Below are 13,569 nucleotides of genomic sequence, written 5' to 3'. Positions count from 1 at the left end.
GCGTTTATACCAAATCAACCGTTTAATTTGATATCATCTGGCAATTTAACCAATCCTCGTATTCATTCTGGAATGAAGGTCGTTGAAGAAGATGGAAAACTAACAGTATATCGTTTTGGAGAACCAATTCTAACGGGAGAACAGACTAGTGAGATTCGAAATTTGTATAAACTAAATGTTCGTCCTGTCCACAAAAATATAACTATGGCATCTGCTTCCTCTGATGATTTTGCGATATGGCATGAAAGATTGTGCCATTGTTCTACATCAGTGTTGGAAAGGATGGTTGCTCTCAAGTCTATTATTGGTTTACCGAAAGATATTCGTAATAATATTGCTTATTGTTCAACGTGTCATACTGGTAAAATGACAGATGTTAGTCACAAACCAGTTGTTTCTGTCAATGAAAATATTGTTTCTGGAATGAAATTGCATGTAGACATTGGTGGTTACATGAAGCCTTCTATTCATGGAAATCAATACTATTTATTAGCTGTTGATGATTCGTCATCATATTTAAAAATTGGTTTTATGAAGCAAAGAAGTGAAGTTTATGATAAATTGAAATTGTTTATCAATGAAGTCAAAATTGACACTGGTAAAGATGTACTGGTGGTTCGCTCAGACAATGGGTCTGAATTCACATCGAAGAATGTTCAATCGTATTTCCGTGATCGTGGAATCATACATGAGTTAGGTGTGGTTGGTGTTCCTCAGCATAATGGCAAAGCTGAACGATTCATTCGAACAATTTCTGAACGTGCAGTGGCGATTCTCAACAATAGTGGTTTACCTCATTATTTATGGGACGAAGCTCTAAATCATGTTGTTTATGTGGTGAATCGTACTTTAAACTCGAAGAATATTGTGCCATACGAAGAGTATTTTGGTAAATCTGTTGATGTTTCAAATCTTCGTGTGTTTGGCTCGAAAGGGGAGAGTTGGATTTCTAAGCATGGTAACAAATTTTCAACGAAATCCGAACCTGTTTTTATGGTTGGCTATAAAGGGTCAAATATATATCGTGTTTATTGTCCAGATCGTCGTTGTATTAAGCTATCATCATCAGTGAAGTTTGATGAAACTACAAAGTGTCGACTTAAATCAATTGATGTTGAATTGCAAATTTCTTTTATATGTCCAATAATTCATGTTGATAATCAAGCTGCAGTTGTTCAATTGACACAACTTGCTATTCCATCTCGATTGAAGCACATAGACATAAAATATCATATGGTTCGACAGTTAATATCAGAAAATATTTTAAACATCAAATGGATCGAATCATCTAAACAGAAGGCAGATTGGTTTACGAAATCGTTAACACCAGATAAACATGAGAGATTATTGAAATGCTGGAATATTACAAATCCTTTGTTGACATAAGGGGAGTGTTCGAATATAATGATTTAATTTATGTCAACAAATGTTTATTATAATTAATTGGAACAATAGTTCCGTTTATAGTATATTTATATGCTAATATTATAACCGAAATATAACTGTTTTGTTTTTGTTTGAATTGTGCATATTTTTCACTTGTTCTTATCCTTAACCAACTGTGTTGCAAATATTTCAACAAAAACAAACAAAATATGAAATATAAATAAGCTCTCTTTCGTGTGTTTGTGTGTCAGATGCAAATAGAAAAAAAAGTACAAAAAAAAGATTTGTCGTTTCTGTTGTTTGTTTGTTTGTTTGTCTGTGAAAAATGCATAAAAACGAAGGGAAAAAATTATGAAATTGCAAAAAGAAATAAAATAATTACAATAATTGAAAGAAAAAAATTATTCAACTTGAATCAATCAAATGACGATGAAAATGAAACATTCATATATTCAAAAATAGACAAACACACACACACACGATGAAATCTATGACAGCTAGCTGCTTATGAATGTGTGTGTGTGTGTGTGTGTGTGTGTGTGTGTGTGTGTGTGTGTGTGGGTGTGTGTGTGGGTGGGTGTGAATTTGATTTTGATGACTCTTAATAATCATAATAATAATAATAATAATAAAAAATAAAATAAAATGATGAGATCCATAAATTTTTTTTTTTACATTCAATTCATTAGACAAGACTCTTGAGAGATCTAATCAAAGACGATTTGTTGGTGATAATGTATCACCACCACCACCAACACTACCACCACCTCTAGATGAAAATTCATTTCTCATCATAATCATTTGTTTATTATGATCCGATTCTTGTTTCATCACCATCATTGGATTATTATCATTCTCATTTATTGAATTTGATTGATTATTGTTAATTGTTGTAAATGGTGATTGAGCAGAAAATATCGTCTCTTGTTGTTGTTGTTGTTGTTGTTGTCGTTGTGGGGGTGGTGGTAGTGATTGTGGTCTTGGTATACTATAATCAAATTGATTCGCCATCATCATCATTGTAGTAGGTGTATTCGGTGGTAATGATGTTGCCTCTAAATATGGTGGTGGACTTTGATCATTTTCATTAGATATCATCATTGATTGAATGCGAGAATTATTCTCATTATCTGTAGTATTTGCACCAAATATTTTCTGAAATAATGGATCATGCATTGGTTGTCGTTGTTGTTGATGTTGCAATGATGATGGTTCTGTTATTTGTTGATCATAATCTTCTGGTTGATGATGAAAAGATGATTGCTGAATTGATGAATTTTGTTGTCTACCACCACTATTGATTGATTGTTGCCGTTGTTGTTGATGATTATGATTAGATCGTAATGTATTTTTATTATTGGATGGAAAATTTCCATGGCCATCATCATTTTGTTTTAAATTACAATAATCATAACGCGCTCTATAAAGATCATCATCTAATAATTGTTTTGTTGATCGATATTCATTTCTTAATGATTCAAATATGTTTGTTAAACGATTTTTTATGAAAGGATCTTCAAAATTGAGTGAAAAATTATTATTATTATTATTATTGAATTGTGTATTCAATGTGAATACAGTGGATGATGGCGATTGTTGATTTGGATTATTGAAAAATTGTGATGGATTAGTAGAATTCAATGTTGTTGTTGTTGTTGTTCCATTCAATGGTGGTGATAATTTATTGCAATTTTGATCCATATTGGCACGTTTAGCAATAAATAATCTAGTGATTTCACATAAATTATCAACAATTTCTGCAAATGTTGGCCTAGCTTCTGGTTCTGGTAGCCAACAACGCATATTAACAATCCAGAATATATCCGGTATCCATGGTTTAGGTAAACGATAACCATTACTAAGATATCTGATTAATGTATCTGGTTGTGGTGCTGATTTCGATATTTCATCTTGATATGGTACTCTACCACGTGTATATAGTTCCCAAACCAATACTCCGTATGACCATACATCGGATTTTGTAGTGAAACAATTATCGGTCAATGATTCTAATGCCATCCAACGTAATGGTAATTGTGTTTCGTTATTCGTTGCTCTATAATAAGTTTTATCTTCTTGATAACGACGTGATAGGCCAAAATCACCAATTTTAACTCTATTATTTTTATCCAATAAACAATTACGTGCAGCTAAATCACGATGCACGAAATTTTGTTGTGATAGATAATCCATTCCTTTTTGCCAGAATAAAAACAGAAAAATCAATTTTTTTTTGTCTAAAAATCAAAATGTACAAATACCTGAAGCAATTTGTGTCGAATAATTGATCAGATCACGTAAACATGGTAAATTGGAATCATCACTAACATAACTACGAAGATCACCACGATGCATTAATGGAAATACCAGTGCCAATGATGGTGCTGAATACAATGGTGGAATTGGACATATGATCGTCACATATTTCAATGACATCACATTTTGATGACGAAAATCTTTCATCAATTTCACTTCATCCAAAAGAAAACATTTGAATTTTGGATCTTTGACTGTTTTCACAGCCACAACATTATTTTCATCATCATCCAGCTGGCCACGGAATACAAAACCATAATTTCCTTCACCCAATGGTTCCAATAATTTCAAACGATTTATATCGATTAATATTAAATTCTTTTTTTGGATTTCTTCACGTAATTCTAAACCATTTTCAATTTCTTCAAAACTTTCATCTGAAAAAAAGAATTAAATATTGAAAAAAAATCCATTCATAAATCCATTGATGATAAAACAAACCAAGTAAATTTTGTGTTTCAATTTCGGACATTGTTAATGGTCTTTCGATTAGATTATAGCCAGTATTATTATTAAAATTTGATTTTTCATTCTTCACATGATCCCGAACGTATAACCAAATGAAACAAAGGCCAATCAATAATGTTGTCAACATGATTAGAAAACCAATTACAATGTAGGGCATCATTGCTTTGGATTTATTGAATGCCGATACATATGGTTTGAATACCATTTCACCCAAACTACAAAGAAAGTGAAAAAAAAATTTTCTTCATCAATACATACGTATTTCATTAACATACCGTGTAGTATTCGAACCAACTGTAACAGTAACATTCATTGGAATATCGATAAGATCATCTAATTCTTGACCAGCGATATCAACATCACAATAAATATGGTTGATACCACGTTTTTTTGGATAACAATGATAATATCCATTGATGATGATTTTAATTGGAAAATCTGTTGATAAATTCTCTCCTAATAATACCAATGAACGATTCGATTCCGATACGGTTGTCATATTTAATGGATAAAATTTTGGATCCGGATGAAATATTACGGAACCATTGGACTGAATATTGTCATCTAAATGCAATATATACTGTGCTTGTAAAGGCAAATATGAATCATCGACATTTAATGAATTCAATGGTGGTATGTAACATGATAGATATGATGAACGTGACTTGGTTGGATGTTGATAATTACATTGGGTAAACACGTGTTTTGTTTTCTGATTTAAATTGAATGATGATGATGATGAATCGTCTATTGATTTGAATATTAATTCCAATTCAGGATACAAAATTGATTGAAAATTTGTACCATCAAAATTCAAAGTAGAATAATCAGAATAAAAACCACCAGCATTCGTATCATCTAGTTTAATATGATTCGGGTTACGTTTATATTGAAATATTTTGTCAAATTCGATTGTTTGATTTTCTTGAATCAATTTATGAAAACGAAATAAAAATCTATCCACTAGTGATGATGATTCCATCAAAAATTGATTTTGATTTCGATGTATTCGACGACGTCTTCGTCGTTGTCTTGGTTTTACATTTGATTGTTTCGAAAACAGCTGTAAATCTTCACACGTGTCTATATTATTGATTTTATTATCGAAAATCAATTCTGGTGATTGTAAACTGAATGAATCACGATTTTTACCAAGATTTGTGTCGAAATTATCAATTTTAAATTGAATGGTCTTATGTTCTGGATGTAATAATTGATTCACTGAATGATTATTCAATGGCATTGTATCACAGATAAAATATCTATGACCTCTGGTCAGCTACATAATTTTTTTCAAATGAAAATGAATTAAAATTTGACCAAAAAAAAAAATTATTATCCTGTCCAACTTACAGTTTTACATTGTTGATCGCCTAATTTCAATGATACGTTCGATCCGATATCAAGATATTTACCCAATAATAACAGCTGTGTACCGCCAGCAAATGGTCCAAATGTTGGATGTATACCACATACGATTGGTGAGGAGAATCTAAATTTTTCATTCAATTCAATTTCACCATTAATTAAAAATTGTCGTCTAGAAAAATCGAGCATATCTCGTGCATAAAATAATATCGTTGCATCATGTTCATGATTTGAATCATTGCGTGCAATTTGACATTGAACAAATGTATCATTACCATCGATAATATTGCATGGTATATGGCCAATTTTGATTTGTATGAAACTATTTGGTGTTGATTTTGATTCACCGAAATTCTTTCCGTAAAATTTTACAATACTACCGCCTTGAATTGGTCCTTGTTTTGGTTCAAATGACTGAACAATAGGATCACATGTTGGTTGTTGGAGATTTTTATTATTATCAATCGATTTTTTCAACACACATTGATTGTTATGCCAATAACATAATTCTGTATGATATGATTTAGATTGAAAACAAGTGGAACAAGTTTTATATAATGAACATGATACTATTGGATAACGATAAAGATGATGTGAAGATAATAGATAAAATGTTGCCGTTTCAATATCAAATGACACCTGTTGCAATGATAATAATGATTCATCCAATTTTAAACGATAATTAAATTTTAATTCATGATTTTTATTCAATTTCCGTAGGAATTTATATAGAAAACCATTTGTAGTGCCAACGAATAAATGTTGATATTGATTATTGATAAAAATCGATCCCAATGAAGTTATGTGATCTATTTTTTTGATCGAATTAAATTAAATTAGATGAACGAATGAATTGAAAAAAATTCAAACCTTTTTTGATATTAATCAATGGTTGACCATCTAATGGTATATCATAATCAATATAACGATTAGCATTCGTATATGGACATTGATTCTGTTCGCCAGATAATTTATTATTGAATGTAGTTTCTTTACACTGTACGGTATCATAATTTGTCAGTTTTCTTAGCCATTTTCCACGTCCATTCAATGTACAACGGTTAAAACCGTCAAGAAAATGTTCAGAAATTTTCGCCATTGAAAATTGACATACTAATGATTCACCATCGTGTTCAGAATTTTTATTAAAACTAATCAACAATTGTGCATCTTGTTCTTGTGATGAATTCAATTTGAATCCCAAATATTCATCACCATTCAATGCAAGTGATAAATGTGCTACACGTGATGAATAAAAATCATTACATTTCAATGTAATTTCCATATAGGAAAAAAATGGATGCGGATCATTTTCACATAAACGTCCTAGACGTAATTGTTGATTATTCGATGATTCATGATGTTCCATGAATAGAAAATAGACAAAATTATCATAATTAAAACCAGCGATGAAATTAAATTGATAATCTTGTGATTCTAATTTAATTCTTGAACATTCATTTCCTTCATGACGAACATAATGAAAACCATTGTTATTCAAAACACGTGCTGTTATGAATGGTAATTGTAGGCTTTTATCACGTCCATCATTCGAATAAGCGGTATACAGTACATCAATATCATCGTGTTTACCAAAAAATATCAATGATCCATGATGACCATTTAATGTGCTGATAAAATTTATCGGTTTCAAATAATCATCATAATTCGTTGCTGCATTATTATTGTCCATTTTCATAGCCATTTTTATACGTGATGATGGCAATTGTGTGGTTGACTGATTAAAAAAAAAATTTAAAAATTGATACGCGACTATTATTGAACTTACCTGAAGATCAACTTGACATTCACCGGAAAAATTTTTTATACTTGATGCATAAATTTTTGTTTTTGAAAAATCTTTTCTAACACCATCACACAAGCCACAACGATTGGTACCGCAAACAAATATTGTTGAATGAAATTGAAATATTTGTATAATTTGATTATCGATCAATTGTTGTCGATTTGTTCGATTATTATCGATTGTTTGCATACATTGTCTATTTATTTCATATGGTCCAAGAGATAGCTGTCCAAATAGATGAAATTTAAATTCATTTTCATCATTATCATCATCAGCAGCATTTTCAATTAAATCAACACGATAAACAATGTTATTGCTGCCGATGAAGAATTCATTTTCATTCGTACGATACATTGTATAGAATGATGGTGATGATTGATCAGATATAGTGAAATTGATCAAATGAAATTGTTGATTTTTAATTGTGTCATTATTTGGATTTAAAACAAAATGAAATATATTTTCACTATCAATATATGACAATTGTTTATTCGTTGCCGTTGTTGTTTTCATTTTTTCCGGTTTCATTAGATTCAATGATGATGGCTGACGGGGGCGGAAAAAATTTAATTTTTCAAATGACCAACAATCAATACCAGGATCAATAGTCATATGTAATAGGAGATATAATATGAATATTTTCCGTAATCGGTGATTTAAGATGGCCATTTTTTTATGATTTTTTTTCTCGCTAATAAATTAATCCACATTTATCGATTGTTTGCATTTGCAATACAGGTGTTAATTTTGTTGTTGAATTTATCTTACACTATAAGTAATGAGAATAAAGAAAAAAAATCCAATTATTAATAGATATAAATAAATGATTCATTAAGATATGAAAAGATAAAAGATGATGACGCCCAAAAAATGTGATAATTTAACAAATTTTTTTTCCATTTGACAAAACAACAACAACACCAACGAAAAAAGACCAAAAAATAAAAACATCGATGATCTTGATGATGATTATTGTCATGGAATTTAGGTTTTTGAAAACATTCACTGCACAGAGAGAAAAAAAAATGTTTGCACATACACACAAACAGATCAGATCATCATTGATAATTAATAAACATGTCACTATGGATGCGAATAATAATAATTTTACATTTAAGGTTGACTAGGCAACCACCAGATATTTTTGTTTTTCTTATATCAACATCCGAAACAAAAAAAAAGAGAAATAGATAAACATTGATAACCAAGTAAACCACAAACGAACAAACTACGAAAAAAAAGTATAGTAAGGTGGCTTGGTAACGTCATTGATGATGAACCCCAATCCGAACAGATGAGTTTAGTGTAAATGCGTTTTGAGTTCAGTTGAATAAATGTAGTTGAGAAATACGCTACATATTTGGTGACCCGGACGTGATTTGAGCACGCAACCAAAAGCAAAAGCAGCAGTAAAGATTGTGAATAAAGTTCCAGAAAAATCCATTCTGAATGATGTTACATCATCAACAACAACCTTTAATAGTATTGATTCCAATATTTCTGGTGGTAATTCGATTTCTGTTTCGAGAAACAAATCTATTGTTCGTTCAAGCAACATTGATGAATTATTGAAAACTAATGGTAAGCCATTGGATACTGTTAAAAAAATTTAAATATCAAGATGGTACATTAACACTAAATCTGGTATATTCGTCAAGCAATTTTTACGTTAATTTTGATTATGATAAAATGGTGGAATTCTATGTCAGGGAATTGTTATGATTTTCACAAAGTCAGAACGGTTACAAAAATGGAAATTGAAATTGATTATTGAACATCCGATCATCAAAGGATTTGGTGAACATCAGTAAACATCGAAATGGAAAATTTTAATAAATGTAATAACATCCTATCCGTTCTTTCATGTCTTGCTTGTGATTACCTCTCGGCCAAGTAACCGTACAATCGAACAATTTTAAACGATTTGATGATTCGGCATTGATAAAATATCTTGAAGATAGTGTTTCGTTGGAGGGAAAATTGTTGAATCCATTGTCAAATTGTCACCGAATTCCAATTTCAATTCAACTTTCTGGCAAAAAAAAATGGATAATTTCACTTCAATTGATCATAATAATAATATTTTATTTTAATTTTTCCCCTAGAACTAGTCAGGAACGACTAGGGGAGAATGAATTTGCACAGAAAGAAGAATAAAAAAAAAACAAAATCTCAATTGATCATAATGTCGATGTTTATGGTATTTTGTTTGAAAAATAATATTTCAATTGCTCAATAAATTTTAAATTTTTTTTTTCGTTATGAAATTATTGATTTTTCAAGAATTGTAATTTATTTATTTTTTTCCATATGATTGTAAATTTGATGTTCTCCGGTTTGCGTTGGGGGGGTAGAGGGAGAAATGTGGTGGCGTGGTAACGTCATTGATGATGAACCTCAATTCGAACAGATGAGTTTAGTTTAGTGTGAATGCGTTTTGAGTTTAGTTGAATATTATAAATGTAGTTAGGAAATACACTACAGCGGAAATATTTTGCATATATAGCGGTAATGTAAATTCGCGAATACTGTGCATGCTGTAATGTACTTGATTATGATTCAATCACATTGAATGATTCATTATAAGTTGCGAATTAATTAATTTTCTGTAAGTATGAAAAACAAACAAACCATGAACATAAATAAACAAAACAAACAATACAAAAGATAGATTTAGACCAGTTTGTTGACATGTACGAAATATGAAATTTTGATGATAACAAAATGAAAAAAATCAATTCTGAACGATTTGTCTGAACCGGAATAACGAAAAAAAAACAAGAACAAAAAAAAATTCGTTCGTTTTTTAAATGTAACAAACAGGATGAAACAAACAAAATGACCGAATATTTAATTTGATCTGATCAAAATTGGTCATACATACACATGGAGAGAGAGAGAAAAACAAATTTCATATATTTGGGTATCATATTTCAAAACTTTAAACTTAACCCATTTTTTCAATTCAAAAACAAGTTCAACTATAGTGGTAGTTTTAGACAAAATCAACAATTGAACACATGAAAACACATTGAACTCATGACAGACATGAAATGTACAATGTTTATTTTGTCGTCAAATATATCGATCGATCAATTGATTGATCGACTGATTGATAATAATAATAATAAGAAAAAAAAGGAGAAAATAAAATTCAAAATGATGGCCAAATGAAAATTGTTGGTTGTTGTTGTTGTTGTTTTTTCTTCTGGTTGATCATTATGAATTGAACTTTGTCATCAGGGTAGTAGTATTGTGTATATTATTAACGAAAACAAACTTTTATTAGAAACTTTGAACAGGAAACGGATCATGATCAAATGATTCGATATCAATCATCATATATACGACACATTTGATTCGATTCGATTTGAGAAAAAATCAAAAGAAAAAAAAAACACGATAACAACAAAATGTTGTTGCTGAACACTAAACAAAACACACATTAATGATGATGTGAATGCAAAAAAAAAATAAGAAAAACAAAAATATACCACAACACCAGAGGCATACTGTTAAAGAAGAAAGAAAACGACCAAAATTCAAAAGTTGATTTAACCATATAACGATATATCGTCGTTTGTTTTTTTTTTTCATTCATTCCACTATATATCTGTTTTTCTTTCACTGGACGCGTAATATGAACAACAACAAAAATAGAAAAGAGAACCAGTAACCATGATGTGATTAACAGCTAATGCATGTACACATGCACACCATATTATGACGCCACAAATACTACCATGCTATATCGATGTGGTTGATGTTGTTGATATTTTCCAATGACAAATTTTTCTTCAACTACAAGGCAAAATGGTAGATTGGATTTAATGATATTTTTTATTGGAGAATGGCGCCAAAATAATAATGGATGCTTCTTTGTTGTTGTTGTTGTTGTTGTTGTTTCTACACACCCTTTTAATAAGATAATTACACATTGTACAGTGGTGTAATTGACTTTTCAATCTGTAGTTTTGATGATGATGATGAGATTCTTTATTCTTTTGTATTCATGTGAATCAAATGAATAAATATATGAATGATATTAATTGTTGTTTGCGATGGTTGAAAGTCATAATTTTTCTAGAAATTTTTTATTCTCTGATCCAAACGTTTGATTGATCAAATGATTTTTTTTTTTTGATTTTGTCCTTGAATTTTTTTTTCTCTTGATGATGATGATTCATCAACGTAGTCATTCAATTGGTAAGATGAAGAAATCATCAAGAAAACAAAAACGATAATGATGATGGTGCTCTAGATGCCAATTTGTTTGTTAGATTCGAAAATTATTATGCAAATAAAAAAAAAATGTTTACGAATCGATAGAAAGAATCGCAATAATGTGAACGCGTGTGTCTGTATAATTCATACACACCCAGTTTTGAAAGATTTTCTCTCTCTCTCTCTCTCTCTCTCTCTCTCTCTCTCTCTTTATCTATCTCCAGCTATGTGTTTGTGAGATGTGGCAAATGTGTACATCATCCATAGATTACATATACCGGTTTTTAACTTTGAAAGAACAAAAAAAATTTTGATTTTTTTTTCCTGCTGTGGAGACCTTTTCGATAACTTTTTAATTCTAATTTTCATGATCATCATCTATCACATGTTCATTGAACTGAGATTGGTCATCGACCATATCACCATAATCTTTTTTTTGGCTTTATCATAAATTCAGGTACATAATACAAGTGTGTGTGTTTGTGTGTGTGGGCGGAGAGGGTTATTACGAAATTCTACACAATGATGACTAATTCGTGACCATTATCTTATTTTTTAATCATCATCTTGACAATTTGAATCATCAATCGTTTCATACCCACGCACACATAAAAAAGTAGGAAATTCTTCAAGAATTACAACATTATTTCATTGATTTTCGATTCATGTTTTGATAAATTCTCATTGATTGAATGAATCATCATTCTCTTTAATCTTTAGATTGTTACATTTCTCGCACCGGATGATAATTGTTTAGATTTTGTTGAATTTAAGCCAGAAACAGTAGGAAAAAAATCATTTTTTTCATTCTCGGAAATGAATCAGAGCATTTGAAATGAACAATAAAGAAAATCAGTATAGTCTGGTTTTCATTGTTGTTACTAAAAATAGCAATTTGAATTCATGAAACGCACACACAAATAATCGTAAATAAACTTTATTACGCTGTCTGCGTGTGTGTTCTGCACAATAAACAGAATTTTTAAAGAAAAGAAATCATCAAGAATCGAGAAAAATGATTTTGGTGAAAAACATTGAATGAGTTAATATAAACAGAAAAAAAAGAAACGCTCACCGATTTGAAAGTAAAATTTTAAACGATTCGATGGACAAAATTTTGTTGGTTGATTTGATGATGATAAATTTCAACGGAATATGAAAAAAAATATAACAAAAAAAAATTTTTCTTTGGCCACAATTAACTAAATCAATTGAATATCAATTCACCGGGAAATTTTGAATTTGTTGAAATGTTTTTTTTATGGGAAGGCAAACGTTTTATTGAGTAAATTCAAGCCGAAATTGCACTTTTTTTCATCTCAAATTTATTGAATGAAATATTCCTAATTATAAATGGAATAAAAATCAAAATGAATCTAAAATCATGCAATTTTTTTCTACTTACAAATCATTTGAAATTTGATGAAAATTTCGTTTCGTTTCTTTTGCATGTTACAAAAGAAACGAAATCCAAAAATGACAACGTGGAACGTCCTATGTTGATATAAGATAAATTGTCTCTTTTTTTTCATTTGTTGACAATTGTTTTGTTGTTGGTGATTGATTGATTGATTGATCACATTTCATTCAATTATCTGGAGCGCGATAAGAAAACAAAAACCCGTTGAGAAGATCAACATTTTGGGTTTTTTCTCCGTAAATGGTTCTTTTTTCACAAAAAAAGAAATGAAAAAAATTCTTATATGACCTACCCTCCACACTTACACACAAACTGCCACATTATTTACTTGATAATGATGATGATGATAAAAATCGTAAATGGTTCATATCGATGATGACGTTTTAGATTTGTTTTTTTTCCATTTCATCGTTGTTGTTGTTGTTGATTCTCGAGACTCAAATATTTTCTTTTTTTGGTATACGCATACATTCATAGTTGGAAAATACTTTTGCCATGGATCAAATCATGGCATTGCAGTGAAAACAAAACAAAATGCAATAATCAACGACGAGAAATTAAGTGGTACGCCATACGCTAT

At 30.0% G+C, this 13,569-nt stretch overlaps 1 protein-coding gene across 5 annotated transcripts; it reads right to left on the bottom strand.

The window, feature by feature from the left end:
* Positions 1–1,408: 1,408 nt before the first annotated feature.
* LOC124499454 (hepatocyte growth factor receptor) lies at positions 1,409–13,530 on the bottom strand. 5 transcript variants are annotated; one of them, XM_075731078.1, is made up of 10 exons: positions 13,295–13,440; positions 12,975–13,235; positions 12,645–12,912; positions 7,328–8,114; positions 6,409–7,276; positions 5,524–6,347; positions 4,446–5,449; positions 4,144–4,385; positions 3,648–4,079; positions 1,690–3,581 (listed from the first exon to the last, which is right to left on the bottom strand). In XM_075731078.1, exons 4-10 carry the CDS (start codon positions 8,012–8,014, stop codon positions 2,098–2,100), a joined length of 5,541 nt encoding a protein of 1,846 aa, XP_075587193.1. In that variant the 5' UTR covers positions 8,015–8,114; positions 12,645–12,912; positions 12,975–13,235; positions 13,295–13,440; the 3' UTR covers positions 1,690–2,097. The 5 variants fall into 5 exon arrangements, with proteins under 5 accessions (XP_075587192.1, XP_075587193.1, XP_075587194.1 ...); XM_075731079.1 differs by having other exon boundaries at positions 13,318–13,440; XM_075731077.1 differs by having other exon boundaries at positions 1,409–3,581; positions 12,975–13,530.
* Between the last annotated feature and the right edge of the window lie 39 nt (positions 13,531–13,569).

Source organism: Dermatophagoides farinae, chromosome 5 (assembly GCF_024713945.1).
Source record: "Dermatophagoides farinae isolate YC_2012a chromosome 5, ASM2471394v1, whole genome shotgun sequence".
NCBI lineage: Eukaryota > Metazoa > Arthropoda > Arachnida > Sarcoptiformes > Pyroglyphidae > Dermatophagoides > Dermatophagoides farinae.
The sequence above is the reverse complement of the archived record's forward strand: the minus strand, read 5'-3'. Positions and strand labels throughout refer to the sequence as shown.